We start from the raw sequence: 27,835 nt of genomic DNA, 5'->3' as shown, positions 1-27,835 counted from the left end.
ACTTGCTCCGACTCCAGGTGGCTCCCCTCTGACAACAGTGGGTTAGCCCCAGTTCTTTTTGGAGAGCCGCGGGCCACCGTCTGCCCATTCACGGCCCATTCAGAGGGCCTCATCCTGGGCTTTCTTCTGCCGCGTCCCCCTGCCTGCGCAGATGGGGACCTCCAAAGACCCACACACAGAGTGGCCTTACTGACACCACTTGTATGCGGTAGACCAAACCCCCCAAACCACCCTCCACCCCACCCACACAGACAGACATGCGCGCACGCACGCGCATGCACACACACACACGCGGGCACGCACACACACACACAGACACACACACAGACACACACACACGGACACAATGACACCATAGACTCCCCCTTGTGAAAGCATCTATTGCGATATCCTTTCTTCAGTCAGAAGAACGACAAAAAAGCATTTGAATTGCTCCATGTAATATTGCAAGTAATCAATTACCGGTAATCAATCAATCGATCATGATTATGGTTTCGAACCATCACCATGTGTACACTTAATCTATCCATGAACTAAATTAAAAATATTAAGTAAGAAATCATAAAGCTGTATATATACTGTACAGTATATCTCCTACAGTACACTGTATATCCAACAGCATATCTAATATGAAATAGGTGAGATCCATTTCAGGCTTTGTGTAAAATGTCACAGTATCATTATGGAAACAGTCAGCAGGTCTCAGTGGGGGATCTACTGATTGCTGACCACACTAGACATCCCCACCAGCAGCCATGAGACAGGCATGTAAAGCTACCACACACACACACACACACACACACACACACACACACACACACACACACACACACACACACACACACACACACACACACACACACACACACACACACACACACACACACACACACATCCACTATGACACACATAAATCATTGCTTCAGAATCTAAGTGGCTAAGATGAACTACCCGAGCGCAGACAAAGGCTGTCCACACATCAAGCATTGTGTGCTGAGTTCATAGACCAGTGTCACACACAGCCTTTAATGACAAGGGAGAAGGAAGCCAGCGAGGGAAAATATCTCAGCAAAATGCCTTTAACCTGTGATAACACAGAGCAGAGGCAGTGGGTTTACCTGCCCGAGTATGACACTTGCGATGGGCAATGATGCAGTGACATAAAGACATGTCTTGTCCTTTTTTTACATTTCATATTACAGGGTTGCAATGGATGACAGTCAGTAAAGCGTTCAGGTTTGGAGATCAGGTTTACAATCTCACCTAAGGTAATTTCATGATCTTACTTTGCTTTTCTCAATCTCAATCTCTCACTTTCACTCTCAGTCTCTCTCGCAATCTCTCACTTTCACTCTCAGTCTCTCTCTCTCAATCTCTCACTCTCTCTCTCTCTCTCTCTCTCTCTCTCTCTCTCTCTCTCTCTCTCTGTCAATCACTGTCACTGTCACTCTCAATATCTCTCTCTCTCTCTATCTCTCTCTCTGCCCCCCCACCCCTTTCCCGTCCCTCTCTCTACTGCTTCACCAAAGTCCGAAAAGGTAAGGTAAACAAAATTCTGACTACAAAGTACATCTTCGGTGAGTGAATTGTCAGATTGCAAGTTTGATATTTGATGCTGATGTCTCCTAAGATTTATGGTGCCACACAGAAGTTGACAGGACAGGATGGTAGACTACAACCAGTCATACCTGTCAGCTCTAAGGGCTTGGCAGAGAGAGAGAGAGAGAGAGAGAGAGAGAGAGAGAGAGAGAGAGAGAGAGAGAGAGAGAGAGAGAGAGAGAGAGAGAGAGAGAGAGAGAGAGAGAGAGAGAGAGAGAGAGAGAGAAAGACCTTGGCTGTGTGTGTGTGTGCGTGTGTGTGTGTGTGTGTGTGTGTGTGTGTGTGTGTGTGCATGCGCGGCGCGCGCTAAAGTCATTGGAGTCAATGTAACAACCGCATAAATACAGACATACACAAAAATGTATGAGGGTGTGTGAGTCTGTTTGTGCCCATTGCACTCCCAGAGTGTTGTCTAGTGCCGACTACGGTGATGGAGGGTTTGTTTTTACACTCTCCTCCTCCCCCTCCTCCACCCCCCCGCCCCAGCACCTCCACCAATGGTAGGGCCGGTTGGTGCGGTGTGGTGCAGCGCGGAGCAGTGCGGAGCGGTGTGGTGCAGAGAGCTGGAGAGGAGCTCCGGAAGCACAAGTGGAGCTTTGTTTGACTACCTCTCAGCTGCCGACAGACACCAGCGGGGCCGGGTAATGAGTCTGCAAACAGGGGCTCGTGAGGAAACGGCTCGGATACAGCACAGCACTCACCAACTAATTGTGAGGAGATGTCCAAGGTACTGAGACTCAAAGAGAGAGAGAGAGAGAGAGAGAGAGAGAGAGAGAGAGAGAGAGAGAGAGAGAGAGAGATGAGGAAGAAAGTGGGGAGGAAGAAAGTGGGGAAGCAGTGTCACATGACTGGTCACAGAGGTCATATTATGGCACATGTTTTGTTTGGGAAATGATGCTTGTTTTCAAGATTCAAGATTCTTTTTAATGGTCCCGAAGGAAATTTGTCTTGGACATACATAGTTGAAATGACCTGACAGCCCTGGATCCCGTTTCTCGAAAGCATTGTTGCTAACCAGTTAGCAACTAACTAGGTTTCCAATGGGAAACTGCATTGCAACCAAGTAAAATGCTAACTTAGATCACAACGATGTTGTCAAGAAACACACCTCGACCTAGTCCCTCGGTTAGAGTTTTCAGACCAGCACATACAAGACCTATGTACGTAGTGTGCTGACATCCACAGACAACATTATGCATTGCTTCAAGCCAGACACTGTTTCCAATTCCAACATGCCAAAAATCAGGTCCTGTATCAGTTTCCTCACTGGAACAGCGTAAGGAGGCTGATCATCACATATTTTGAAAAGAAAACAAATACAAAGTGACCCACCATACATTAACTATGCATGATGTTCAGCCACTGATAACGCTCGACTGTGTACACCAGGTAAAATGAGTCTGTGTAACTGATGTTTGTGTAGTGCTAGTTCGCCACTTGGGGCTCAAAACCCACAACCTACTGCACTCCAATTCGGGCATTGTAGGCACAGCACAATGCAGCTGAGGTAAAGGTCCAGACCGATAGGTCTATGTTACAATACTGTATGAGACTTCGGGAGGGAGGTTTACTAACAAGCCAAACACTGCTAGTTGGCATCTATTACACTCACCCCATCCCGGGTCTACGACACCTATGTAACTTAGGTCATCTGCGCTAGTTCCCACTCGGGGCTCGAACCCACAACCTAACAGTCAATGCTCCAGTTCAGGCATGGGAGGCACAGCACCATACCACTGACCTTAAGGTCCAAACCAATAGCTCAGCGCTATCGATACTGTATGTGGCTTCGGGATGGAGGTTACTAACGTTCTACGCCGAACTCTGCTAGTTAGCATCGCATCCGTTACATCTGGACCTCGAGGCAAGCAAACCATAGCTTTTCAACATGCACTTTCAGGCAAAACACAGTCAACTTACTGTCACTCACTAAGCACCACGGGCTGAGAAGCATTTTCCACACCAGCAAGGAAACCGTTTAAAAGTACAATTCACTGTCATGCAAGACACCATGGGCCAGGGCTAACATGGTAAGCCAAAAGCGTCCAAGTGGGGAAAGCCTTATGATTTATTTCCATGTTACAGCGGGGAGGTGTAGGAGGGACACACAAAAAGCCTGATTCCCCCCGCTGTTTCTGTGGACATTTGGCAAAAACACACTGATTTGGGGAAATTACAGGCCCAGAATGAGCAGCACAAAATCTCCCCACTCCAATCCCCTCTGGAATGGAGACAGATATTGTTCCAGCCGAATGTCATAAAAAACAGTCTGCTGCGTGTATGTGTGTGTGTGTGTGAGAGAGAGAGAGAGCAAGAGAGAGAGAAGGAGAGGGATAGGAGAGAGAGACAGAGAGAGAGAGAGACGTGTGTGTGCGTGTGTGTGTGTGTGTGTGTGTGTGTGTGTGTGTGTGTGTGTGTGTGTGTGTGTGTGTGTGTGTGTGTGTGTGTGTTTGTGTGTGTATATATGTGTGCTCGTATGTGTGTGTGTGTGTGTTAGTGTGTGTGTGGGGTGCCGCTCTGTGAATTAGGCGCACAGGAAGCTGTAAAGCCCCTGTTTTATTCATGAGCGCGAAGACTATCTGAGCCGAAGAAAAACCCCTGCGGTCTTACACCATCGCCACCTCGGCCACCCCCACCTCCCGTCACCCCTCCACCACCACCACCACCACCTCTACTACCGTCACATCAAGGTTGCTCACGCACATCAATCACGGTGGCGCAGGGGGATGAGGTTGTGTCTTTGACACGCCACATTAGGAAGCCACGAGGATTAGCACGCCCGCCAGTCAATTTACAGATTGATAAACAGGTTGCTTGCTACCGCACACACGCGCACACACACATACACACACACTCGCACACACACACTGCCAGCGAGCTACTACAGTTACACTCGGGCGTGTTGCTGTCTGTCGCATCTGAGCATGTTCCCTGCTTATAAAGCTACTCGGGGTGGTGGCTTTTGAGGACAACGAGGACAAAGGTGAGCCCTGTGTGGTGGCGCTCGAAATGCTCACTCGTCGTTACAGGCAAGTGTGACACTGTATCGAGTGTGACACTTGGATTCGAGGGCACAATGGGGGTGTGAATTACATTGTTATGTTTTGACACATGGTGATGTGTTGTTTTCTAGTGTACTATATACAGTAGGTGAAGTACATTGTTTTTTTGCACATTGTAGTGCACAATCTATGGTTTAGTTACAGTGTGTTGTTTCCTTACATGGTCTTTGAGTTACAGTGCAGAGTAAACAAGTGAGCAATTCATACACCTATATGAATATAACACACATCTGTACAACAATGCAACATAGGCCTACATATTTTATACAAACGAAAAATAAACATTGATGGGTGTATGTAAGAAAGCTGAAGGATAAAAAAAACGTGGAAATGCCGCCGGGCATGATGGGAAGAGAAAAAAACATGATGGCGATTGTGATGGAACAGGAGTTGTTATTGTTAGAGGGGTGGAGAGTGGAGTGGCAGAAAGAAAGAGAGAGAGAGAGAGAGAGAGAGAGAGAGAGAGAGAGAGAGAGAGAGAGAGAGAAGAGTAGGAAGAGCAGGGGGAAAGGAGGGAAAGTTTGCACATCTGGTGGAAACGCTTTGTTGTTGATAATCCCCGGGAAATTGAAGGAGCAGAAAGAGAGAGAGAGAGAGAGAGAGAGAGAGAGAGAGAGAGAGAGAGAGAGAGAGAGAGAGATGCGAGCTCCCGATGGGAAGGTACTGCGGTGGCCACAATGTGGCTTATAAACCGTCATCATCACTGCTACCACCAGCCAGCTCCCTCCCAAGGTTAGCAGCCTGGTTTGATGGCAGCCGCGGGGTGTCCCTGAGCGCAGGCCTCCGCAAGAGGGAATGGGGATGGGGGGGGGGGGGGGGGGGGGGGGGGCAGCTAAGAGGCCACCAGACTGCTGAGATAGCTTCGGCATATTTGTCACAGAATGGAGTTTCAGAAGTTCCCCCACGACGAGCTCCTTGGAGGCAGAAACGAATCCATCCAGAGACCACAAGCCATATGTTTAACTCGTCTACACAGAAGCGCCAGGTGAGGTGGGGAGGTCCATTGATCTTATTATATAGTGGGTGATCATTTATTTTTATTTTTTTTATTTTTTTGGGGGGGGGCTTTATTACAGGACAGTGTGAGAGTAGACAGGAAATGATTGGGAGAGAGAGATGGGGCAGGGCCGGGAAATGACCCCGGCCAGACTCAAAACGGTCCCTGTGGGCAATGTAAGCCCAAATGTGGGGGGCTTAGCACCGGTGATAATTATTCAAATTATCAAAAATGTAACCATAGAATGGAGTAGTGCCCTTGACTACAGTAGATGCTTGCACCGTGGTTGGAGGCATCCAGTGACTCTACAAGCCATATATTTAACTTGTATACACACACACACCAGGCAAGGTGGGGAGGAAAACAACACAGGCTGCACTGTTTGGTAATTGCATCAATTTGAGACATTAATTAGCCTCCAGAAATCTGTCTGATGTTACATAACAGGTGGAAGCAACAAGCGCGGCATCACGCTGGCACACTAAATGACAAGCCCTCTTTCACAAGCCCCGCTACACACAGAGAGAAACAGACACGCACAAATACACACACACACACACTTAGAGATACACAGATGTTGACACTCATGTGCACACTCACACACTCAGTCACACAAACGTGCATGCACGCACGCGCACACACACACACACACACACACACACACACACACACACACACACACACACACACACACACACACACACACACACACACACACACACACACACACACACACACAGACAAGATGATGTTCAAGGAAGCCTGACTCTTAATAAGTACAGAAACAAACACAAATGAGTCACTTTGCCAAGGAGAGGCGAAATAATTGCTGTACTTCCCATTATGCTAATAAAGCCGCAATAAACAACAAACAAAGTTGCACTTCTGATCAGAATATCTCAGCAGGCAACCATTTCCCTGTGTCTTGCCTAGTGATTTCGTGTCTATGTCTCCACAACCCCCCTCCTCCCTCCAAGCAATTAGATGTATTTCACAATGTGACAAGACAACAATGTTGGGAAAACGTAAAAAAAGAATTTATATGGGCATAGGGGCTGCCACCAACGCCACAGCGTCTCCATTTTGTTTCTTTTTTTTTCTCGAGGACGTTCTTCCCTAATTGCCCCTCTCTCTGAATTTAGCATCCTGGGATCCGCCATCATTACGGTGCCATTGAAGTCCTAATGAGTAGAATTGTCATCTAAAAAGATGGCCCCCTCTCTCAATCTCTCTTTTCTCCCCCTCTCCTCTCCTCTCCTCTCCTCTCCTCTTCTGCCTCCTCCACACCTCCTCCTCCTCCTCTCCCTGCTGCGACACCACATTAGATCCAGACAGCTCATTTCCATTCCCCGTGTCATCTCTCCGGCGGTGACGCTGGTTAGTGCTTGAAACTGTTTATTTCCAAATTCAGAGCTCCTCGGCTGGCGGCAGCGCGGTGCGGCGTGGCACGGCAGCCATCGGCTTCAATTACCAGTTTTTCCTGAGCGCAAGCCATCAGGCAGTCTGACACCGAGGTCCAACCTAATTCCCACCTTCTCCAAAGTCAAGAGCATAATGCGCCAGATAAAAAAAGGTGGAAAATAGCTCCGTCGGGCTCATTAGCATTCGCATTGGGCCCTGCTCGCCCGCCCGCCCGCCTGCCTCACTCACTCTGCCCGCCTGCGTACCTTTCTCTGTCTGGTTCATTTGCGGCCGCTAGCTCATTCGAGTCGCTCGCTTGCTGCCACCGACCGAATTGAAAAAAAAAAAAAAAACAGAGGAAAAGTTGTGACACTCGGGGGCAGCCTTCTGCAATATGAGCCCCGGTCGCCTCTTCAGACAGACAGCCATGTCCTCGTCCCCGACGCTGGCGCCGGTGGTGACGGCGATGGTCGCGCAGTCGGTTGGTGGAGGTCACCTGGGAGAGCCACACAGCGGGTGACCCCCGCCCCCACCTCACCTCACCGCTCGCTCATGCTGCCGGTCGTGCACTCGTGGCTGCGGAGGTGGTATTGGTTTGGGGGGAGGGGGGATGTTGTGATTAGGTGGGAGGATGGTGCGGAAGGGTGAGTGTGTGTGTGTGTGTGTGTGTGTGTACGTGTGAAGGTGTGTATGTGTCTGCGTTTGTGTGTGTGTGTGCTTGTGTGTGTGTACATGCACTTGTGTGTGTGTGTGCATGTGCACGTAATATCTATGTCTTCATATGTGTGTGCTTCCTTGTGTGCATGTATGTGTGTGTGTGTGTGTGTTTACATGTATCTGTGCCTGCATCTGTGTGTAAATGGGTGTGCGTGCAGCCAGGGGGTATTGATTCTGGGATCCCCTCTCATTACCTGCTGAATCAACATAGTATTACCGCCATGTTTGGGGATGATGGCGAATGGCGTGGAGAGGAGAGGAGCCGAGCTGAATTGTTTACGAGTGTCTTTAGTGCGGGCCAAAAGCCGGCGGCAGCGGGGCCACGACCGCACTCATTAGCCGAGACCCTGGCGATTAGATGTTATCTGATACGTTGCTATCTGCCGCGGTCGCGTGACCAGGCCACTGGCCTGCATTGGCCCACACCCATTATCGCCTCCCATCCCTCCCTCCCTCCCTCTCCCCCACTCCTGCACCCACTCTGCCTTCTCTATCCCCCTCTTTTCTGCTCTCTCCTCTCTCTCCCCCCTCTCTCTCACACACACACACACCTGCTCCTTGCTGTCCCTTCGCCTGTGTCAGCCCTCTTTCCCTGCTCTCTCCTCTCTCTCCCACTTTGCCTCTATCCAACCTCTTTTCTACCCTTTCCTCTATGCTGCTCTCTTTCCTGCTTCTTTCTGTCCGTTCTCTATCCCCCTCTTTTCTGCTCACTCCTCAAAACCTTTTTCTGTCCTCCTCTTCCCCCTCTCTCACTCCCGATGCTCCCACTCTCCCTTTGCCTCCATCAGCCTTTTTTTCCTGAGCTCCTCTTTCTCCTTTCTCTATCCCCCTCTCCTGCTCTATCTTCGCCAACTCCGGCTCCCGCTCTCCCTTTGCCCATCAACCCTCTTTCCTGCTCTCTCCTCTTTCCTTGCCGTCCCTTCTCTGTCCATCCTCCTCTGTCCCGTTCTCTCCACTGCTTTTCTCTTCGAACCCCTCTCCATCTTTTTTTCTGTCACCCATTCTCTTCTTCTTTTCTGTCACCCATTCTCTCCTCCTTTCACTCCTATTCCCGTTGTCCCTCTTCTGTCTCTCGTTCCCAATCTCCTCAGATCCCTCTCCCTCTCTCCTGTTCTTCACTGCCTCACTCCCCCCCCTCTTTTCTCTCTCCATTCCTCCTCTACCTACCCTGTCTCTCATACTCCTTGATTCCTGTTTTCCCATTTCCCTCTACCCTCTCTCTCTCTCCCTCCCTCACCATCTCTCCTCTGGCTTCTCTCTCGCTCCAGTCTCTCCTTTCCCTCTCTCTGCCTCTCTTCAGTACTCCATCTCCCCTCCTTTCCCCTTCTCTCTCACCTCTCTCCAGCCACTCTCCCTCTCTCCCATCTCTTCTCCTTGTCTGTCTGTTGCTCTCCGCCCCTCCTCTCTCTCTCTCTCTCTCTCTCTCTCTCTCTCTCTCTCTCTCTCTCTCTGTGTTTCTCTCCCCTCCTTCTCCCCATCCCCTATGAATGTATCCATTAGTCCGCCAATGTGTAAATTGTTTTCACCTGCACCGCGGGCAGATGGGGAGGAAGCGCGCTGTGCCGTGCGGGGCCGGCGGCGTGATTTCCTATGCATGAGCTTTCTAATCAGCCGCAGAGAAACACCAATCCCCCTTCTCCTCGTGGAAATAAAAACTAAGCACCCAGCCTTTCTCTCCTCAGCAACCCCCCACCGCACTCCCGATAGTCTCTCTTTCCCCATCTTTCATTCACTCCTCTCTCTCTCTCTCTCTCTCTCTAGCTCTCACCAGCAGCACACATACATACACACGCCAGTGCACACAATTTGCAATCAATATGCATGCAAAGTCATAAGGATATTGGAGCAGGGACTGGCGGTTGAGGCGGGTGGCGGTGACAGAGTTCATCATGCCTATGAGCCTGCCTTATATAACTGTGATGGCTTAATGCAGATGGAGGATGCGGTGCGGTGCGGGGCACGGCTTGTACAGATCCCCCCAGCTGCCTAGCTTGCCTGCCTGCCAGCCAGCCTGCCACAGATGGAGTTGCCAACAGTGACAGGTGAATTGGAGGATAATTTGGCCTGGGAGACAAAAGCTCCCATAAGCACAATTTCCAGGGGGCCCGGGTGTCAGCCTGTGGCCTGACCTCTTTTTGCGTGAGTGAGAATGAGAAGTAAGAAGAATGGGCTTCGTGTCATATGCAGGCACGCACAGACATCCACCACACACCCACACACCCACAAACACACACATGCTGCAACAACAAAATAAGTACCTTCTTCCTGCCGTTGTTGAGCTGATATGCCACGTGACATTTCAGAGGAGAGGTCATGAAGTCAAATGGGCCATCCACACTCTAACAATTTGACCTACAAACACACACGCACACACACACACACACACACACACACACACACACACACACACACACACACACACACACACACACACACACACACACACACACTTTCTTTAAGACAAATTGGTGAGAGTTCATAACATTTGCTATAACAACACAATATAAGTGTGAACCGCTTATTTATGGTCATAACATATTTAAAGAAATATATACATGAAAACTACTTCTGTGTTTATTGCATACATACAATTACTGTATTACTGTATTACTGTATTAGTGTATGTGTATGAAACAGCTACACTCCTCAATAAAGAATGACAACATGTAACTGTAACATAGTTTTCCAAGCAACAATCGAACAGCACAAGCATTTGATGTGGGATCCAGGATCACAGTGGTGCCCGCTGACTACAAGACTGGCAGACCTAAAGGTAGGGCTGTGACGATATTGAATCGAATGGTGATTAATCATGATACGTGGTCACGATACTGTATCGTGATACAAGGACGCAGTATCGTGATGTGTCCTTTCAAAGTTCTGTTACCCTTTAGTCTAGAAAACATCCACATGATATGATGTGATAGTGCTCCCAAGTTTGAAATAATCATCATTATTATTTTGAAACATTATTATTAAACTTCATTATCAGCCTTTTCCAACCTATTCTACATATAAACTACCATAGTTTTTATTTAGATTTTTATAGTATAATGTTGCCAAAGGTGAGGAAATTAAATTAATGAGGTAAATATCACAATACATCACAATCAATCATAGCCTGGTACTGACCAGCCTATAATACTTCAGTTTCATTTCGTATTTATACATGTATCACAATGCATCGTGATAGTATTGTATCGTGGCATGTGTATCGTGATGCACATTGAATCGTGAACCCCTTGCCAATACCCAAACCTACCTAAAGGTGAGTGCTGTGATTGGACAGTGTATGCCTTTAAAGGACCAGTTCAGTCAATTTCGATATGCTGTTGTATTGCTCACACTACCCTTGACTTGTCAGTACCCCGTGATGCCACATTTTTCGGCTAACCCCTTTCCGAGATATGAGCTATTCTAATGGGGGCGGCGTTTGTTTACTTTTTTTTTTAATGAACATAGGCCTACTCCAAATATTTTCCCAAAAGGTACCACTTTTTGCTAGTTTGCTGATGTTGTAGCCTATAACCTTTCGGATGTTTTTGGGAATAAATAAACATGTTTTTTTGAAATGTAAACAAAGCGCTGCCCCCATTACAATGACCAAGATCTCGGAAAAGGCTGAAGAAGAAAAAAAAAAAAACTCAGGTACTGACAAGTCCAGGGTAGTGTGAGCATTACAACTGCATGTTGAAATGGACTGAACTGGTCCTTTAACACCATGCCTCTTTTGCATCATTAGGTTAAGGTTAGGTTGTTCAAGGTTATGTTAAGGCAGTTGGCATAAGTCTTTTGTTACGTCTACACCAGGTTTAGCATGAAATGCTACTTTGTGCTCCCATTTGGCAGGTGTGTTTAAAAAAAAATAATAAAGTGGCACAAAAAGTCTATTGTAATGGAAAAACTAGGTCGTAAGATCAAAAATAACACATATGTCCTTCTTCAATGCCCAGTGGCAGTGGCCCTTAGGCCTTGGGTCAATAGACCCCACGCAGTGATCCTCAATTTACTCATGTTACTCAGCTGTCAGTCTTTCAGAGACATAGACCTTGTGTATGTGTGTCCTTGTACTGTATGTTTAAGTATTTGTGAGAGAAGGTGAAGGATAAAATTATATGTAATTGGGACCATCAGGATGTACACTATACACTGTGTGTGTGTGTGTGTGTGTGTGTGTGTGTGTGTGTGTGTGTGTGTGTGTGTGTGTGTGTGTGTGTGTGTGTGTGTGTGTGTGTGTGTGTGTGCGCGCGAGTGTGTCTGTTTGTCAGCATCTGAGTGGCCCTGTACACAGTACATATGCACTGTATGTACATACACTGTACAAGTCCTTCCTCTCTCCAGTGGAGGCCATCTCTCCCCATTCCCCACTCCTGTCCTCTTGTGTAAACAGATTGACACAAAACGCGGCCACTCGCTTTGGTGTGATGAATCACGCATCCGGGGCCCGCCAGCACCACAAGCACCGAAACAACAAGCGCACTGTTCACTTGTGAGCCCTTTGTGCCATGGACGCACACTGCACACGATTGTCTGGCCAGACAGCACTCAAGACCCGACCATGAGAGCGAGAGAGAGAGAGAGAGAGAGAGAGAATAGATATCTGAATGCAGTGATACAGCATTTGTAGGCTTTAAAGAGGACAGGGCTGAAAAGTGGGAGAGAGAGAGAGAGAGAGAGAGAGAGAGAGAGAGAGAGAGAGAGAGAGAGAGAGAGAGAGAGAGAGAGAGAGAGAGAGAGAGAGACAGAGACAGAGAGAGAGAGAGAGAGAGAGAGAAGTGTTGTGGCATGCTGATCACTTGTAAAATGCACTTGTGTTAAGCTTTGTGTTTGCTTTGTAAATAGGACAATAGGTGCTAAAGTTAGCTACGTGGATGACATGTGTAGTGCCAAGCACAAGACCGCCAATGGAAACTGTAAGTTGGCTTACATCCTGTTGCTGTTGCTGCAGGGCTGGCATGTCATGATAGAATCCAAACTTTTCCTAGATCAACACCAATTACATGACCACTGACATGGTATCATTGAAGGCTTGTTTTGTTGTGTTGTTAAATCACTATTACAAGGTTGCTATCGTGTTATTGCACTATATCCAATAATCCAGTAATTAGAAATATTGATAAATGTATTGTAAAATTATAAATATACGGTGTAATCAGTAATTTATATTCTGCTCAGCTTGTTTTTGTTCTTGGTCAATCAGTTAAAACGTGTACCTATAAGAGGTCAAAGGTGACAAAGAGGGCATGATCCTCCTGAACTTGTGTCCTTTCCTCTGTCCTCCGACCTCATGCCTTGTAGTCGACGGGGAAGTCAGTGCTGTATTGGATTATTTATTTAACATTCAAAATGGAAATGTCATGTATCTGGGAAAAGGGCTTTGTGGCACACCAAGACATTGCATGCCACATAGCATTGGGAAACACACACAACTATAGCCATGCTGTGACGGTCTATGTCATACAGTATGCATTTAAGTACTGGATATGTTTTTTTTTTTTATAACTTTTTTTGTTTTGAGGATTCGTATCTTCTACAGTTATAATGACATAGAATTATGAACACAAGACTAATTTGTTTAACTTAATACACAGTAATTTGTTAATTGGCCCCAGGGTGGATATTAGTTTCCTGCATTAATATCTACCTGAAAGTTTCAGCAGTAGAGACAGTGTTCACAACGGTGGCAGCTATAAACTTAATTGAGGCTTTAGTAGGCTGATTTATTCACCCCATTAAAAAATGAACTTCAAAATCGAAACAAAAAACACTGAATGAAAAGATGAAATCAATATCCCATTTAGGCATGACAATATTGTGCATTGTTTGGAAAAAATATCTTCCTTTTCATGTTTTTTTTTTTACTCTCCGTTATAATGGGTAGCTTTCACACCTCTATGTTTTCAGACAGATTTCAAAAGCAGGTTAGCTGACGGTGACACCGCATGCTTTTAACGGAGTACTTTCAATTCAGATCAATTAAGTTCAATTAAGCTGCTTTACATTCGCTGGAGCGTGTTGTCAAAAGGCATTAGAAATTACCTTTGATAATTACCCCACGATAAGATGGCTGTCCTTACAGAATGTGTTGTTTTGAAATTAGATGCCTGTCGCAGTCTCCACTGCCTGCCTGCACTGCAATTCAAAATGTATGAACCACGTACTAGTCAACTTTGAATCCTCTTTATAAAAGTAGAACAATTACTGTCACTGGCAGGGGTGACAGCGTCTTGACATTTTGTGTCTGAGACAGGCTGTGTCCAATTCCCCCTCCTTAATCTTGGAGCGCTGAAGAAAAGCTTTCAGAAACTCACTCTCATCAAGCTCCACTCCATGTTACTTTATTAACTTTCCTTGCTACAAATTAAAAAAGAGAGGATTGTGCACCTTTTTATCCACTTGACAGCACTTAACTAATTGCTTCCTCTGACACACACACACACACACACACACACACACACACACACACACACACACACACACACACACACACACACACACACACACACACACACACACAGAGTTGTACACATACCACTCAACCTCAAACCAGGAGACATACATGCACACAGGCACACACAAACACATATGCACATATGAATAAATTCCTTCTGTCTGTTCTCTCACTCCCTCTCTCTTTCACACACTCACACTCGCACACACTCACTCGCGCACACACACACTCGCTCTTTCGCTCTTTCTCTCTCTCTCTCTCTCTCTCTCTCTCTCTCTCTCTCTCTCTCTCTCTCTCTCTCTCTCTCTCACACACACACACACACACACACACACACACACACACGCACACACGCACAGCCTGTAAAACTGTGTGAGTGTTGTTTCCAGTCCACGCATGTCTGAGTGATGCATGTTCAATAGTGTAAAATGTAATGTAATGTGTATGCATTTATAAATTATCTCTTAAACCCTTCCAATGTCTATTAATAGACAATAAACAATCCCTGCATAATTGTAGAACAAAGCCTACATTTTATTTCCATGTAAATGTAAACATTTGTAGAGCACAAAATGGTATGCAGAAGGTATTGGTGTTATAGGCTATATTTGAAACAAAAATACTGGACTGTTTATACTACAATGCCTAGTAGAAATTCACCCCTTTGTGTGATCATTTGAGTTGAAAAAAAACCTTTATGTCTGCACATGCGTCAAAATGAACCCTGGATGATGCTGACTACAAGTGTCCATTTGTGTAAATGTTGATAAAAGCTTGGTTAAATTCACGTTCCTGATGGCATAAGCCAATTATATAAACAAGTGACCATTGAATTAACACAGAGAACTTGAGAGCTTTTATATTCTGATGTAGAATAAATTCAGAGTAAAGCATGAATTAATGTCATTTGCACTTTCAGTGGTCCTCTCTTGAGCAAAGAGCAAATAATGTACTCAGAACCGGTATTCTTATTGAGCATTAGGCTACAACATGATTCCTCTTGGGTCTATTGATAGTGGCACTTTGTATTGCCAATATTTACTGTGCAATGGAATATATTTGTATTAATGAACAAAGAAAATGCTATATTCATGTCTGCAATTTATTCCACAAATGCAGGACCTAAAATATTCCTTTATTGACCAATTGTGTCAAATAAGCCATGGTGATTTTTTTTTTTCCAACTCCATAAAGTGTTCTCAAATCTACATTAGATGCTCAAAAGGTAACCACAAGAAGCAAGATGCAGCCATGGAAACCAAAATGCGTACACCAGCAACAAAAGCAAGATAAAAGACTGAGCCTTCCAAGCTGCTCTGAGGAGCTTCCATGAAGATAATTTGGTGGCTATTGCTAGGCTGTAAGCTGTTTATCAAATTATTGAAGGCACAGATGTTTCTGACTGGTTTCCAGCTGAAACGTAGCCCTGGCAAGGCTCGCTCGGGAACAAATGTCTGAAGGAATCATTTTTGCAATGTGCCTAGAATTTCAATTTCATTTACAGCTGTTAATTCATATGCAAATGCTGACCTCTGTTAAACCATATCAATTACCCAACATACAATACCTAAAGGACAAATGGGCTGCATGAAGGAACGGATCATAACAAAATATGGACGTGTTGTAAATTAACAGGGACAAGAAGCAGGGTGGGATTTAATTGCTCCTATAGAAACTTTAAAGATATGAGACTCCTTTTGTCAAGATATTTACCAAGACTTTAATTTGTTTCCCTTTCATGTTGTTCAACACAGAAACTCAGTCTGTTCTTAGCTAACATTTTAAGTATCACCACAGGTCAAACTGACATAATGCTGAGACTAGGATGGATGATTATGTAAACGTTGTTCAACAGATAAAACACAACCTAAACCACAACCACAACCCCCACAGCCTAAGACTGTTACATTTAACAATTAATAACTAACTGTACAATGTTTAAGTTTTATCTTTTAGCAATTCTACAAACTCCTGCCAGCCACCAATAACTATAATGTGCAGGGACATGATTGATTGATCCTAACTTTCCTCCATGTTGAGGTTGAACTCCGGCGCAGCCATCCTCGTGTATCACCCTCTTCATCAGCCAGAAACGCTGCCCTTCAACTCCGCTGCAGAGGCAACAAAGAGCCGTGCAACAATATCAATTATACATGCAGGAGCCAAACAAGGAGATTTATTCCTCCAACAAACAGCCGCACAGAGAGCTCCTGAATGGAGGACATTTGCATGTGAAAGGCACGGCAAAACTCTGCGGTTCAACAGCTAAAGAGCAATTTGATGGGGCTGGAATTGGGGAAATTGCTTGATTAGGGTCTGCATTTGGAGGGCTAGCAATTATTACAGCATCTCTGGACTGCTGGGACCACGTAGCATTATAGACACAGTATAAACAGAGTGTAACACCAGCTATAGCACAGCACTACACTACAACATGAGCTCATTGGACTTGTAAATTCTGGCTTGAAGAAGTCACTTTACACCTACTACAAAGTTCAGAAAAGTTATGTTGATATGCCAAATAAAAGCCATGCACATTGTTTGCAGAACTACATTTGTGCATGCTTTGTTTGACGTATGTACAGTGTAATGTATAATAATATTTTTGCTAGAAGTATAAAATGACAGACAATCCGACAGTAATGATTAACGATGGAAAGAAATAAAGTTCCCTCACAAACCCTGTTTTGCACAGCTAGAACAGAGAGTAATAGTATAAGACCAGGAAAAGGACAATCAGCCCAGCAGCAACTTTGTTGTTTCAAATTCGGCCGCAGCAATTTTGTGCCGCAGCAATTTAAGGGGTTAAATGGGAAGTGCTGAGCCTCCATCCAATGCTGCTGCAGAATGTCAGACAAGGAGCTTTGGAACGATAAATGAGGTCCCACTCCTCTAAGTCGCTGTCCAGGCATGAGAGGGGGGAATGAGAATCGTGATGGCTGTGGTAGAGGAAGCCGAAATCTTGATTGGCAGCCAACAGTCTAACCCCTGCATCCTTGACAAAGTCCTTCACTCACCTACTCTGCCTTGAGAGACACTTATCTTTCGAATAAATGGCACCAAATCCCACCATGGTTTTTCCACTGACTTGATATTTCTGGGAAATGTGCAATTCTTTTTAGCACCATCATGTGATTTAGAAGAAAAGACTAGGCCTAGATACTCCATGTAGTGCACTCTTAGTGGCACAATTGCACAAATTTAAATAGATTCAGAACACTGAAGCCTTTTGGCTCATATTTTGTAAATTTTAGTTCATAAGGACCCTCTACTCACTAACTATAAAGCACAGCACACAGCTATTTTTAGCCTTTTTGCAACGAACTGTAACCTAGTTCTACACAGAAACATCATCAGGTAACATGGATAATCATCATATTTTAATCTACTTGCAGTAATTAACATTTATGAGTTAATTTAGTAATTACATGGACAGGAAGGACCTAATTTTCACTAATTAATCCATTTTATGCAACTAATTAAGTGTAATTTGCCCCCCCAAAAAATGTATGTGACTAATGGGATTGATCTTTGAACTTCAGAGAGGGGGTATTTCATTTGGAGAGGGAAATCGTATAGCCCTGTCCAACACACAGCAATATTTCTGTGCGTTCTACGATAATCGTCTATGGTGCATGTGTGTTATTGATTTGTGGGATATATCAGCAAGCAATATTAAGATTATTTGGTTGGGGTTCCCATGTAGCCCAAATTAGACATCTAATGGGGCATATTTTGGAAAGAAAAACATACATTAGCCTACATGTAGCAGTAGCTTCTACCAAATTTGAGTAGATTATTGGAAATTTGCATGGAAATGTGTTTACCTCTAGCTGTATCTCACTAGAGAATTCTAGATATGGAAAAAAAAGGATAATTCCCCGTCTCCCTGCCCGCTTGGCTCGTGCAGCGCGTAGCAGCTTCAAGTCCACATGGTGAATGTTTTCAAATGGGGAATTGTGGGTAACCGTTAGTATGGCAACAGCAACACCACCACCACTACACACTAGCAGTTACACGCATACGCGGATGTCAAAACAGGGATAGCTGCTAGATGTGAAGAAGATTCAATGGCTTTTTGCAACGATGAGTACTTTGAGAAAATTGGACGTATGCAAAAGAACATACACGAACTGTAAGTTGATAGCGTAACGTTATTTCTGTCGGCAAATGCTGGTAATTAGCTAACAAGCTAACTCATCTTAGCATAAGTTATGCTAGCAATGCATTTAAATGTGTATGTGGTTACAATAATCTACATCGCATTAAGAGAAACAGTGATGTTCTGTATGTTGTGCCCAAGTCACAGCTCGAACTCCATGCGAACAGCAATACTTACTGAGAGACTAGATACGAGCGCGCGAATGTTGCGTGCTACTTGCTCGCGGATAATGATGCCTCTCCACTTGGGTACCCATCGTCACTGTTCATTTGAGCTTTGGGCAATATGCTTGTTTTTATGTTGCTTCTTTTGACTATGGCCAGGTTTACTCACAATTCAGGTGCATTCTTGCGAGGGTATTTAGATTCACGCAGCATAAATTCAGTTCAGTTCAGTTGCCTACATTATCGGATAGCTCTACGCACACATCTGGTAATCCACTGGGTTCTGGTAAACTTGTGATCAATACATATCCATTCACTTAGCCTACTCTTTAGTGCAGTGACACTTAACTGCACGCGAGTTAAAGTCAGTTGAAGGTAACGTCAGCTTCAGCGAGTCAGTGTGTACATGATTGGAAACGGCATTATAACATATAACTCTACTCTTACCAACTGGCTACATAGTCAAATGACAAGCAACACGTTTTGCAATGTTTCATTTTGTAACTCGCGTATTGTGCTTGTACTAGGGAGAAGAAGAGGCTTGCGCTCGAGAGAGATCTGTTTACATACTGCAGGTCTGACCAAAGAGTGTAAGTAGCAGCTAATTGAACAGACCACTGTCCTGTTTTACTTTGCCATTGTACATCCATGCCAAATCAGGAGGCCAATCACGTGATTGAGAAAACACCTGCTGCGATGACAGATGACATGATCTCATCTGTTGCCTCTTTCAGGGAAAATAAAGGGATTTTGAGATAACAAATACACTGCAAACACGGCATAGATGTTTGTCTGGTTAACACCAAACCTAATCACAAATGAGATTTTCAGATCGAAACGATTGTGAAGATAAGAACTAAAGGCAGTATGGGAGTTCCCAGGCTACATAGACTTTGCATCATGGTGGTGTTACAGAGGTGCAGTCTAATACCATACCACTAGTGGTGTAATCACATCAATAACAGTGCTTTTACTTTTACTATCTGTTTATCTATCTCAAATATTGTAGCCCTCACTGAAGTCGTGTGACCTCGATAGGTAGTTAAGAAACATAAGGAGCACAAGAGGAAGGCGCAGGAAAGGCTTCAAAATATCCCAGTCATATAGACGTTCTTTGTCCCAGTATTTTTTTTTTGTAGTAGCCTACAGTAAGACACAGCATAGGCAAATAGGCCTAACAGGCTCTGCACTAGTCACTGTAATAATAATAATAATTATAATGATAATAATAATAGTAATAGTAATAATAGATCGGTTTTATATAACGCTTTTCTTGGTACTCAAAGCCGCTTTGAAAAACTGAATGCAGATCTTAATTCTACAGCACAGAATACCATGAACAGATTCGCGATTTCGTGCATAAATAGTAACAGCTAGCTGAAAAAAGAGCAATGTCATAGCATCATTTAGAACATTATGCAATTTCTTCAATTGAAATGTTTTTAACTGTGTGTTTGTGTATTTGAGCATCAACATATGCATAACACCTTCTTCGTTGTACTTGGCAGTGCACAGTTAAAACACGCCAAGTTTCAGCAGCATCTGAAGGAGATCTCTCGGAAAGAGGAGCAAGCCAAAGTCAGGAACCTGGAGTATCTAAGATATGCGGAGGCGGTGGTGCCACAGGCAGCTCATTGCTATCCTGACCTCAGCTCCCTACACCAAATGAAGGTGAGCAGTGTTTCACACAGAGCATTTGTGTGTATTTTTGTTTTTTAAAGTATGCGTTGGGGGCTTTTGTGCCTTTGTTATGATAGGACAGTGTGAGAGGAGACAGGAAATGAGCAGGAGAGAGACATGGGGTAGGGCTGGGAAACGACCCCGGCCGGAATCGAACCGGGGTCCCCATGGGCATGCAAGCCCAAATGTGGGGGGCTTAGCAGAGCATTTGTTTGTCAGTGTTGTGGGGATAAGCCGGTGTCAGAGACAGGCGACTATCGTCTGGGAATGGACATGTTGTGCAGTTTCATATATGAATATGCCGTTTAAAAGTTATAAAAACTACCAAAAATAAATAGCTTTTGGTGAAGGAACTTGAGAAATAACATTCAAATACAAATGAATTTGTATCGACCTAGTCAAGGTAGTAGGTTTTTGTTGTCGAGATGCCGGGGGAACCCTGGTGAACTCGGAGGGGATGGGCTTGTCTGGGTCATGGCAGAAAATAGGCAAACTGTATTCATTGATTGGACAACTGGGGTGGGATGTTGGATGTAAACGTGTTAATATAATTAAAGTATTTTTGTGTGTGTTTTTCCTTTTAAAAGAGAGATGGCATCCCAATTTGGTTAGACTGTGGACACTGTATCACATTTATGTCTGAAGCACATCCTATTCATCCCTTAATTTGGCTTTTTGTTTTTTTTAAAGAAATTAAGGCCTGTTGAAAACGAACAGTGATTGGTGGCTCTCCAGTTATTCCATTTTATGATCAACATACACAAATGACAAAAAGGAAAAACAATGAGCATGTCAGATTATCACTTCAAACTGAACAGTGCTCAACAGCTAAATATCAAATTAGCAAAATTGGTTAATTACACCCCCCAAACAAATTAATTGGTCCACAACATTGAGACACTGGAGTGATTCCCCCCTTTCCCTCCAAACCCCTAAAGGAAAGAGGCTTCTCATAATGATTTGGTGTTTATTGTCTACATTTCAGTTTTTTCATTGTTTTGGTTTTGGGAAATTAAATCTTACTAGTGACACTGCTGTTAGTGCCATATGGTACTGTTTAGGGATTATATGCTGTCGTTTTTACAATTCACCAGACTTTTCTCTGGCTAGAGGTTGGAGAACTTAATCTCCCATTTCACGAGTTGTCATGTGAAAGTGACACAAAGCACAAGACTCTAGGGTTTATTTTGTATATTTTTGAGGATCCTTTGCATGAATTAACATGTTTGAGTTTGGACATTCAAAACATATGAGTGACCGTCAAGGAATTTTGAGGTGTTTTGTCTATTAAATAAATACCGGTAGGTAAGCATGCATATACATTTGTATAATGGTATTTTTCCAAATATCCCCTATTTGACGACACTTTAGCAATTATTATTTTTGGCAAGTCAGGCTCACAAAAAGCAAAGACATGTACACACATGCTCACATTTTAATGCATATAGAGAAGACCCATCTATCAGTGTAATTGCAATGAGCTATTCTGGCATATGCAGTCTCTTATCAGCAGCTCAGAAAGCGAAATCATTGCCAGACGATAACTAGCCTGGCTCTACTGCATTTGGTCATTTTGATAAACTAAGCTCTTCCTCATGTAGACAACAGGCATTATCTTGCAGCAGTGGCCAGGGTTGCTGCTGCTGCTGCTGCTGCTGCTGTCAGAGTTAATCCTAGTGTCCTCACCATCACCATTAGACTGTTTAATTGGAGTTAGGATTAGGGCAGGCAGTGTGGACACTATGATAATTGATTAAGAGAGTCTTGGCAGGCCGCATGGAGTGAGTGCCCTCACCGGGTAGTGGCAGTGGTGAAGGAGGGAGAGAGAGAGTGAGTGGTGAGTCTCTTACGGCTGCAATAAAATGACAAGCTTATTCTCTCCTGCTAATGTGTTTGCAAAGAGCCCAGAACCTCTCACTTCAAGCACAAATCATTTAGTTGTTTAGTGCCCTAACTTCAAATTGAGTAAATCGGTTTTTTTTTTTTCTCTCTCTCTCCCTCTTGTTGTTTCTTGCTCTTACATTGCCAAGATGCATCCTTTATGTATATATTGTAAAGAAGATGGAATATTTCAAAAGTGAAAGTGACATTTTCGTGGATGATTAAACATGTTTTCTGTTGCTTTTTTATGTTTGTAATGTCACAGGCAGAATGCTGGAAACAACTGTGCAAACTAAGGGAAAATCAGAGCAAACAGAGAACGGGGTTGCAGAACAAGGTATGGTGGGACTGACAAAAAAATTAAAAGCATTAATGTTCTCTTGGCACCTGAGTGAAAAGATGGTTGGAGTTGAGAGAGATCACCTAATTTTCTGGAATGAAAGAAGCAGAGAAAAACGTCTGTGTGGCTTCTTTGTTCATGGAAGGGGGAGAGGTCAACCTGCACGATCGGCACGCATTCACGTGTTATCAAAAGCTGTCCTCAAATCTAATTGTTCTGCTCAAATAGGCAGTTAATTCCCCATTGACAAAAAGAGAAAGGGGAAAAAATTGCGCAATTTCCCCACCACTTCTTATCTCTTAAGCGCTACAAAAATACCTATCCATGTGGATGCCTTCCTAGAAACATGATCCAATTCTTTTTCTTTTTTTCCCCCAGTGACTATTTGCTATTATTTGCACGCCGTGTTGAAGGATAATGATGCACAGCCCACAAAATAATACCAAAGACAAATGCAACAGGGAAATCTAAAAAAAAGTGTGTGTGTGTGTGTGTGTGTGTGTGTGTGTGTGTGTGTGTGTGTGTGTGTGTGTGTGTGTGTGTGTGTGTGTGTGTGTGTGTTTCTCTCCCTCCGCTTTGTCCTTATTTCCTCTGTCTTTTCCCCGGCCTTAGCTAAAGTCCCGCCATTATGCGATGTGCTCAGGAGGAGAGCACGTTTTAGCAGTGTGGCGTATCTTGGGCGGCACAGGTGTCTAATCCCAGCTCCCCGCGCCTGCTCTGTCTGTGTAGTTCAAGCCCACGGCCCTCTCCTTTCACTTAAAGCAGTTCAAGCTCTTTTCAGATGAAATGTGGAAGACAGCTCATAATAACTTGGAGCATGCTGTCTAGAGCAGTCACTTGTGACCGTGTGTGTGTGTGCGCGCGCGCGCCCATCCTATCCCCATTTTCTCTCCTCTACCCACCCCTATCCTAGCACTACCACCACCCCCCCGCTACTCTACTCTACTCTCCTCTCCTCTCCCCATCCATCCTCCCTCATCCTCTTTTTTTCCTTTTCTCACTTTATCTCACAGTCTCTTCCTCCATCCCTCCCTTCTTCTCTCTTTTCTTGGTCTCTCTCTCTCTCTCTCTCTCTCTCTCTCTCTGGCTCTCTCTCTCCTTCCCTCTCCCTTGCTCTTTCTTTCTCTCTCCCTCCATCTCCCTCCTAGGCTGCCGATATTGTAATGAGCAGAGGCGGTAACCGTCACTCCATTATGCATAGGAGCCTTTTGCGCTGGCAGTGTGCATGTCCCTCAGGCGGCAGCATTCATTAAGGGGAGCTTACCGGGCCTGAAAGCTGGAAACTGATGATAACGGGATATGATTTTCATATTTAATACATTCCTTGGAAGAGCGGGCGCGTGCCGCCGATTGATAGAAGAATCAATTGCTACTTTAGTGAAACACTTTCTACTTTGCCCTGCAGCTACCGATGGAATCACTCAGCCAAGAAATTAACTTTTCCTCTCTATTTTTTTCTTTTTTTTTACCTACATACTAGATCTGTTGGCCAGGCTGCATGGTGTACAGTGAATGCTATTAAGCGGCTAACTGTTTGGTATTTAACACCCTTATCAGAAAAGAAGCAGCAGCTATGCTGTGTTGTCATTTATTGTGTGTGTGTGTGTGTGTGTGCGTGTGTGCGTGCGTGTGCGTGCGTGGGGCAGAGTATGTGTGTGGTCCCTGCCTCCCTCCACCCTGGTTCCTCTATCCCCCACCCCCTGTAGTGCCACTGCAGACATGAATCAGAAGTTTAGAGTAAAAGGTGAGATTAAAAGTTAAGACATTGATCGGCTGGTATTCCTGGGAGGAGGCAGTTAAAGGGAGCAGTCTGACCTTGACCTAGATGAAATGCCACACACAAAGAAATGTCATTATTATTGGGAGAGACTTTCAAGTCAAATATGGCAAGAGAAAAAAATACTGCTGCTCTTCCTGCTGCTGCCTGGATTGGTTGTTTTGAATCATGAGAAACTATGGCAGAATTAAAGTCACACAAGCGGCTATAGACACCTAAGTCGAGATGACACGTTCCGGTATGAAGTTTGAAACCTAAATGTGTTTAAGTGTGCTTATGACTAACTTGCGTCCTCTGTACATATTTGTTTTGTGTGTTGGGTAGACGATTAAATGATTGAATACTTCTTGAAAATTGGAGGCTGTTTTGTCAGCAAGAAGTAGGATACTTTGAATTTACTGTGCATTTAGTGACGTTGGTAAGTGTTAAGTGTTTGCATGCGGGTAATTTTAAAAAAAGGAATAACAGAGTGGCTTGGGACCCTCTTTTTATTGATATGTTTAGAATTTGAGAGTATTTGGATTTTTTTATTTATGCGTTTTTACAGATTTTTTATTTCCTTATTATTTTGCTTACAGAACAAGCATTTAGCAGCATCATCTAAAAATCCTCCAATGGCCCAGCCCTCAGTCATCTTCATGGGTCGACAGACCATCAGAGATCCGGCCTCCGATCCCGTCACGAGTGTACTCTCACCGTCGCTGTCACACTCGCCGCCTAATCACCGCCCGCAACCTTTGCTTCCGAGTGGCCTTTTGAAGGACGCCTGCGCTTCAAAGGCCAGCGTCGGCCCGGTCTTATCTGATGACATTCTAGACTCCATCCAGCTTCCCACCGGCAACGCTCCGAGTGGTGGACATGAAAGGAGCATGCCCGGAGTGCCATCTGATTGCAACCTCTCCGCAAGGGCCACAGAAGCGCCCACCGAGGCCACACCTCGAGTGACCTTGAGAGGGCCGCCGGAGGACCTGATCGTGCCACCGGTGCCAACACCCAGCGCTGAAGACCCACAGGGGCTTGAGAGAAGTTCCCCATCACCACCATTGGCTATCTCCCAGCACTCACACCAACACCACCACCACCACCACAGTGGCAGCAGCAGCCTCAACGATCCCCCTGAGGACCCATCAGAAAGTGGCCTTAAACAGGAGGGCTTGGATGGAACCCTGGATTGCTCACAAGAGTTTCGAGTGGAGGATTTGGAGAAAGTTCCAGGTTTGCATGTTCAATTCAATTGTATTGTATTATGTACTACTGTATTTGTGTCTTTTGCGCATTTACTTATTTGATTTTTTTTATTTTCAATCAGTATAACTCAAATGATAGCAAGTTTAATTTGTATAGCACATTTAATACAAAAATAGTGATCGAGAAGTTGTTTGATGATATATCTCATGGGCATTGCTCAGCTAGATATTGACTTGACTTGAAGTGTGTTGGTGTGACGCTTTAAAGTGATATTTTTGTTTTCTACAGAAGCTGCAAGGTCCAGGACTCCTAGTATTTCAAGCTCCACTATCAGCATTTCACCTGACTCTTCGGAGAACATCGATGACTCCCTCTCCATCTCCATCAGTGACCGTGATCTTCAGAAATCTGTGAAGACGAAGAGCTCTGGCCAGAAACTCTCCAAAAAGCACAGTGCCTTGCCTGAAGAAGATAAGATATCTGCCACACTAGCACAGGCAACATTACAAGATGACTCTGACCCATCGTCGCATAGCTCCGTCACAGACAGGTAGGCAAACATTCATTGCCATGCATCTGAACAGCGGGCTTTGTGTGACAGATTTTTGTTAGCCTATTGCGTTTTGGTGGGAGATATTATAATATACTGTATGCCCATACTCTTAGAGTGAGATTAGGACGCTATTTTTCCGACGATAGAATTTTTCATATATGTATTTATTTAGTTTTATTTTTTTATTTATTTTTGGACTGACCTGTGTATGTTATATTTAAAGGTGCACTGTGTAATATATTTAGTATTTCATTTCCAAAATTCATACTGCCCATTCGCACTACCATCAAATTATTCATTTTGACTGGGAAAATTGCACTTTTCATACATGAAGAGGGGGTCTTCTCCATGGTCCGCCATTTTGAATTTTCAGAAATAGGCATGTTTAGCTGCAAAATTTACTGTACTTTGGTTATACTAGTAAATAGTGGATTATTATTAAGTAACTATACTTGAAAATATCATATTTGGCAATAGGCAGTTTCAATGAGCAGCATAGTTGCAGTACCCATTCTGGCCACCATTCTACACAGTGCACCTTTAAAGCAAGTGGTAAAACCCAGCATTCACTTGTGACCTGCAAGGCCCAACTATGGACAACTTCACAATGTTGGTGTTTGCATGGGCCAGTGCCGTCTAGTTAGCATAGTGTGATATTCAAGATTCAAGACTTGTTTATGATGTCTTATTATAGGTTTGAAGCCTATAAAGAGTAAAAATGATTGTGTTTTTTGTCTCCTCAAAAAGATTTTCAAAAAAGGGGGCAGGGGGTGGAAAAAGTGCAAAGAAAGTGCCTTGTTGTCTTCAGCATGAATTCAGTAATCTTATTGCTTGGTGGAAGAAACTACTTTGGAGTCTGGTAGTATGAGATTTCAGGCTTCTGTACCGTTTCCCAGATGGTAACATAGTAAACAGTCCATGGTTGGGGTGACTAGGATCAGCCAAGATTTTCTTTGCCTTCCTGATGCTCCTGATATAATTTTTACTTGGGATAATTGTCCCAAAACATCAACTTCAAAGATGAAGAGAAAGTCCCAGAGTTATCACAATACTGAGACAAACTACCCTACATAGACCACCTCCTAAACGAGGCCAATCTGATGGTACATTCATAACTCAAAACACAACATACCTACCGTATGTGGTGCTGACTTTAAACGTGAATCACTTTTTGAGAAATACAGTAGAAGTAGGGATTTTCTTGCTGTCATCCAGCAGCACTTTATGACCTTTCGCAATACTTCAGTAGTCTGTATTTCAGCCATTCTATATAACGAAGCAGCAATCACCAGGCCTAAATAAATGCGAAGTACGTAGTCCATGGGACGGGTCAATATGTCAGCTCAGCCAAGTCCAATGAGCCGACGCCTCCAGCAGAGCCAGCAGATAAGTAACCCAGGGACTATGACAGAGGAGCATGCAAGACTGAGCCCAACATCCTAGCCAGTAGCTGACAGGATTTGGGCTCCGTTGTGTGTGTGTGTGTGTGTGTGTGTGTGTGTGTGTGTGTGTGTGTGTGTGTGTGTGCGTGCGTGCGTGCGTGCGTGCGTGCGTGCGTGTGTGTGTGTGTGTGTGTGTGTGTGTGTGTGTGTGTGTGTGTGTGTGTGTGTGTGTGTGTGTGTGTGTGTGTGTGTGTGTGTGTGTGTGTGTGTGTGTGTGTGTGCGCGCGTGTGCGCGCGTGTGTGCACTCTGTTAGAGAGAGAGAGAGAGAGAGAGAGAATGTGTGTGTGTGTGTGTGTGTGTGTGTGTGTGTGAGAAAGAGAGAGAGAGAGAAAGTGAGTGAGTGAGTAAGAGAGGAATGAGGAGGGGGTGATGTGATGAGGTAGGTCACGCTCCACAGCTCCTTACTCTGGCTCCATTGCC

The 27,835-nt window shown here is 44.5% G+C and overlaps 1 protein-coding gene and 1 long non-coding RNA gene across 4 annotated transcripts in view; one reads left to right on the top strand and one right to left on the bottom strand.

Moving 5' to 3' along the window:
• Positions 1-16,102: 16,102 nt before the first annotated feature.
• Positions 16,103-18,209, bottom strand: LOC134435491 (uncharacterized). The gene is made up of 3 exons (XR_010032011.1): positions 18,055-18,209; positions 17,245-17,324; positions 16,103-16,338 (listed from the first exon to the last, which is right to left on the bottom strand). It is a non-coding gene; the product is annotated as an uncharacterized LOC134435491 (long non-coding RNA).
• The window catches only part of kiz (kizuna centrosomal protein), a 47,690-nt gene continuing 38,057 nt past the window's right edge, over positions 18,203-27,835 (top strand). For all 3 annotated transcript variants that reach the window (XM_063184503.1, XM_063184502.1, XM_063184501.1), the window contains exons 1-6: positions 18,203-18,362; positions 19,081-19,143; positions 20,062-20,224; positions 22,380-22,451; positions 24,810-25,446; positions 25,708-25,969. In XM_063184503.1, the coding sequence (XP_063040573.1) occupies positions 18,298-18,362; positions 19,081-19,143; positions 20,062-20,224; positions 22,380-22,451; positions 24,810-25,446; positions 25,708-25,969 (1,262 nt within the window). In that variant the 5' untranslated portion in view covers positions 18,203-18,297. The remainder of the gene's footprint in view (positions 18,363-19,080; positions 19,144-20,061; positions 20,225-22,379; positions 22,452-24,809; positions 25,447-25,707; positions 25,970-27,835) is intronic.

This window comes from Engraulis encrasicolus, chromosome 19 (assembly GCF_034702125.1).
Source record: "Engraulis encrasicolus isolate BLACKSEA-1 chromosome 19, IST_EnEncr_1.0, whole genome shotgun sequence".
Lineage (NCBI taxonomy): Eukaryota > Metazoa > Chordata > Actinopteri > Clupeiformes > Engraulidae > Engraulis > Engraulis encrasicolus.
Note: the sequence above shows the minus strand (reverse complement) of the source record. Positions and strands in the feature narration are given on the sequence as shown.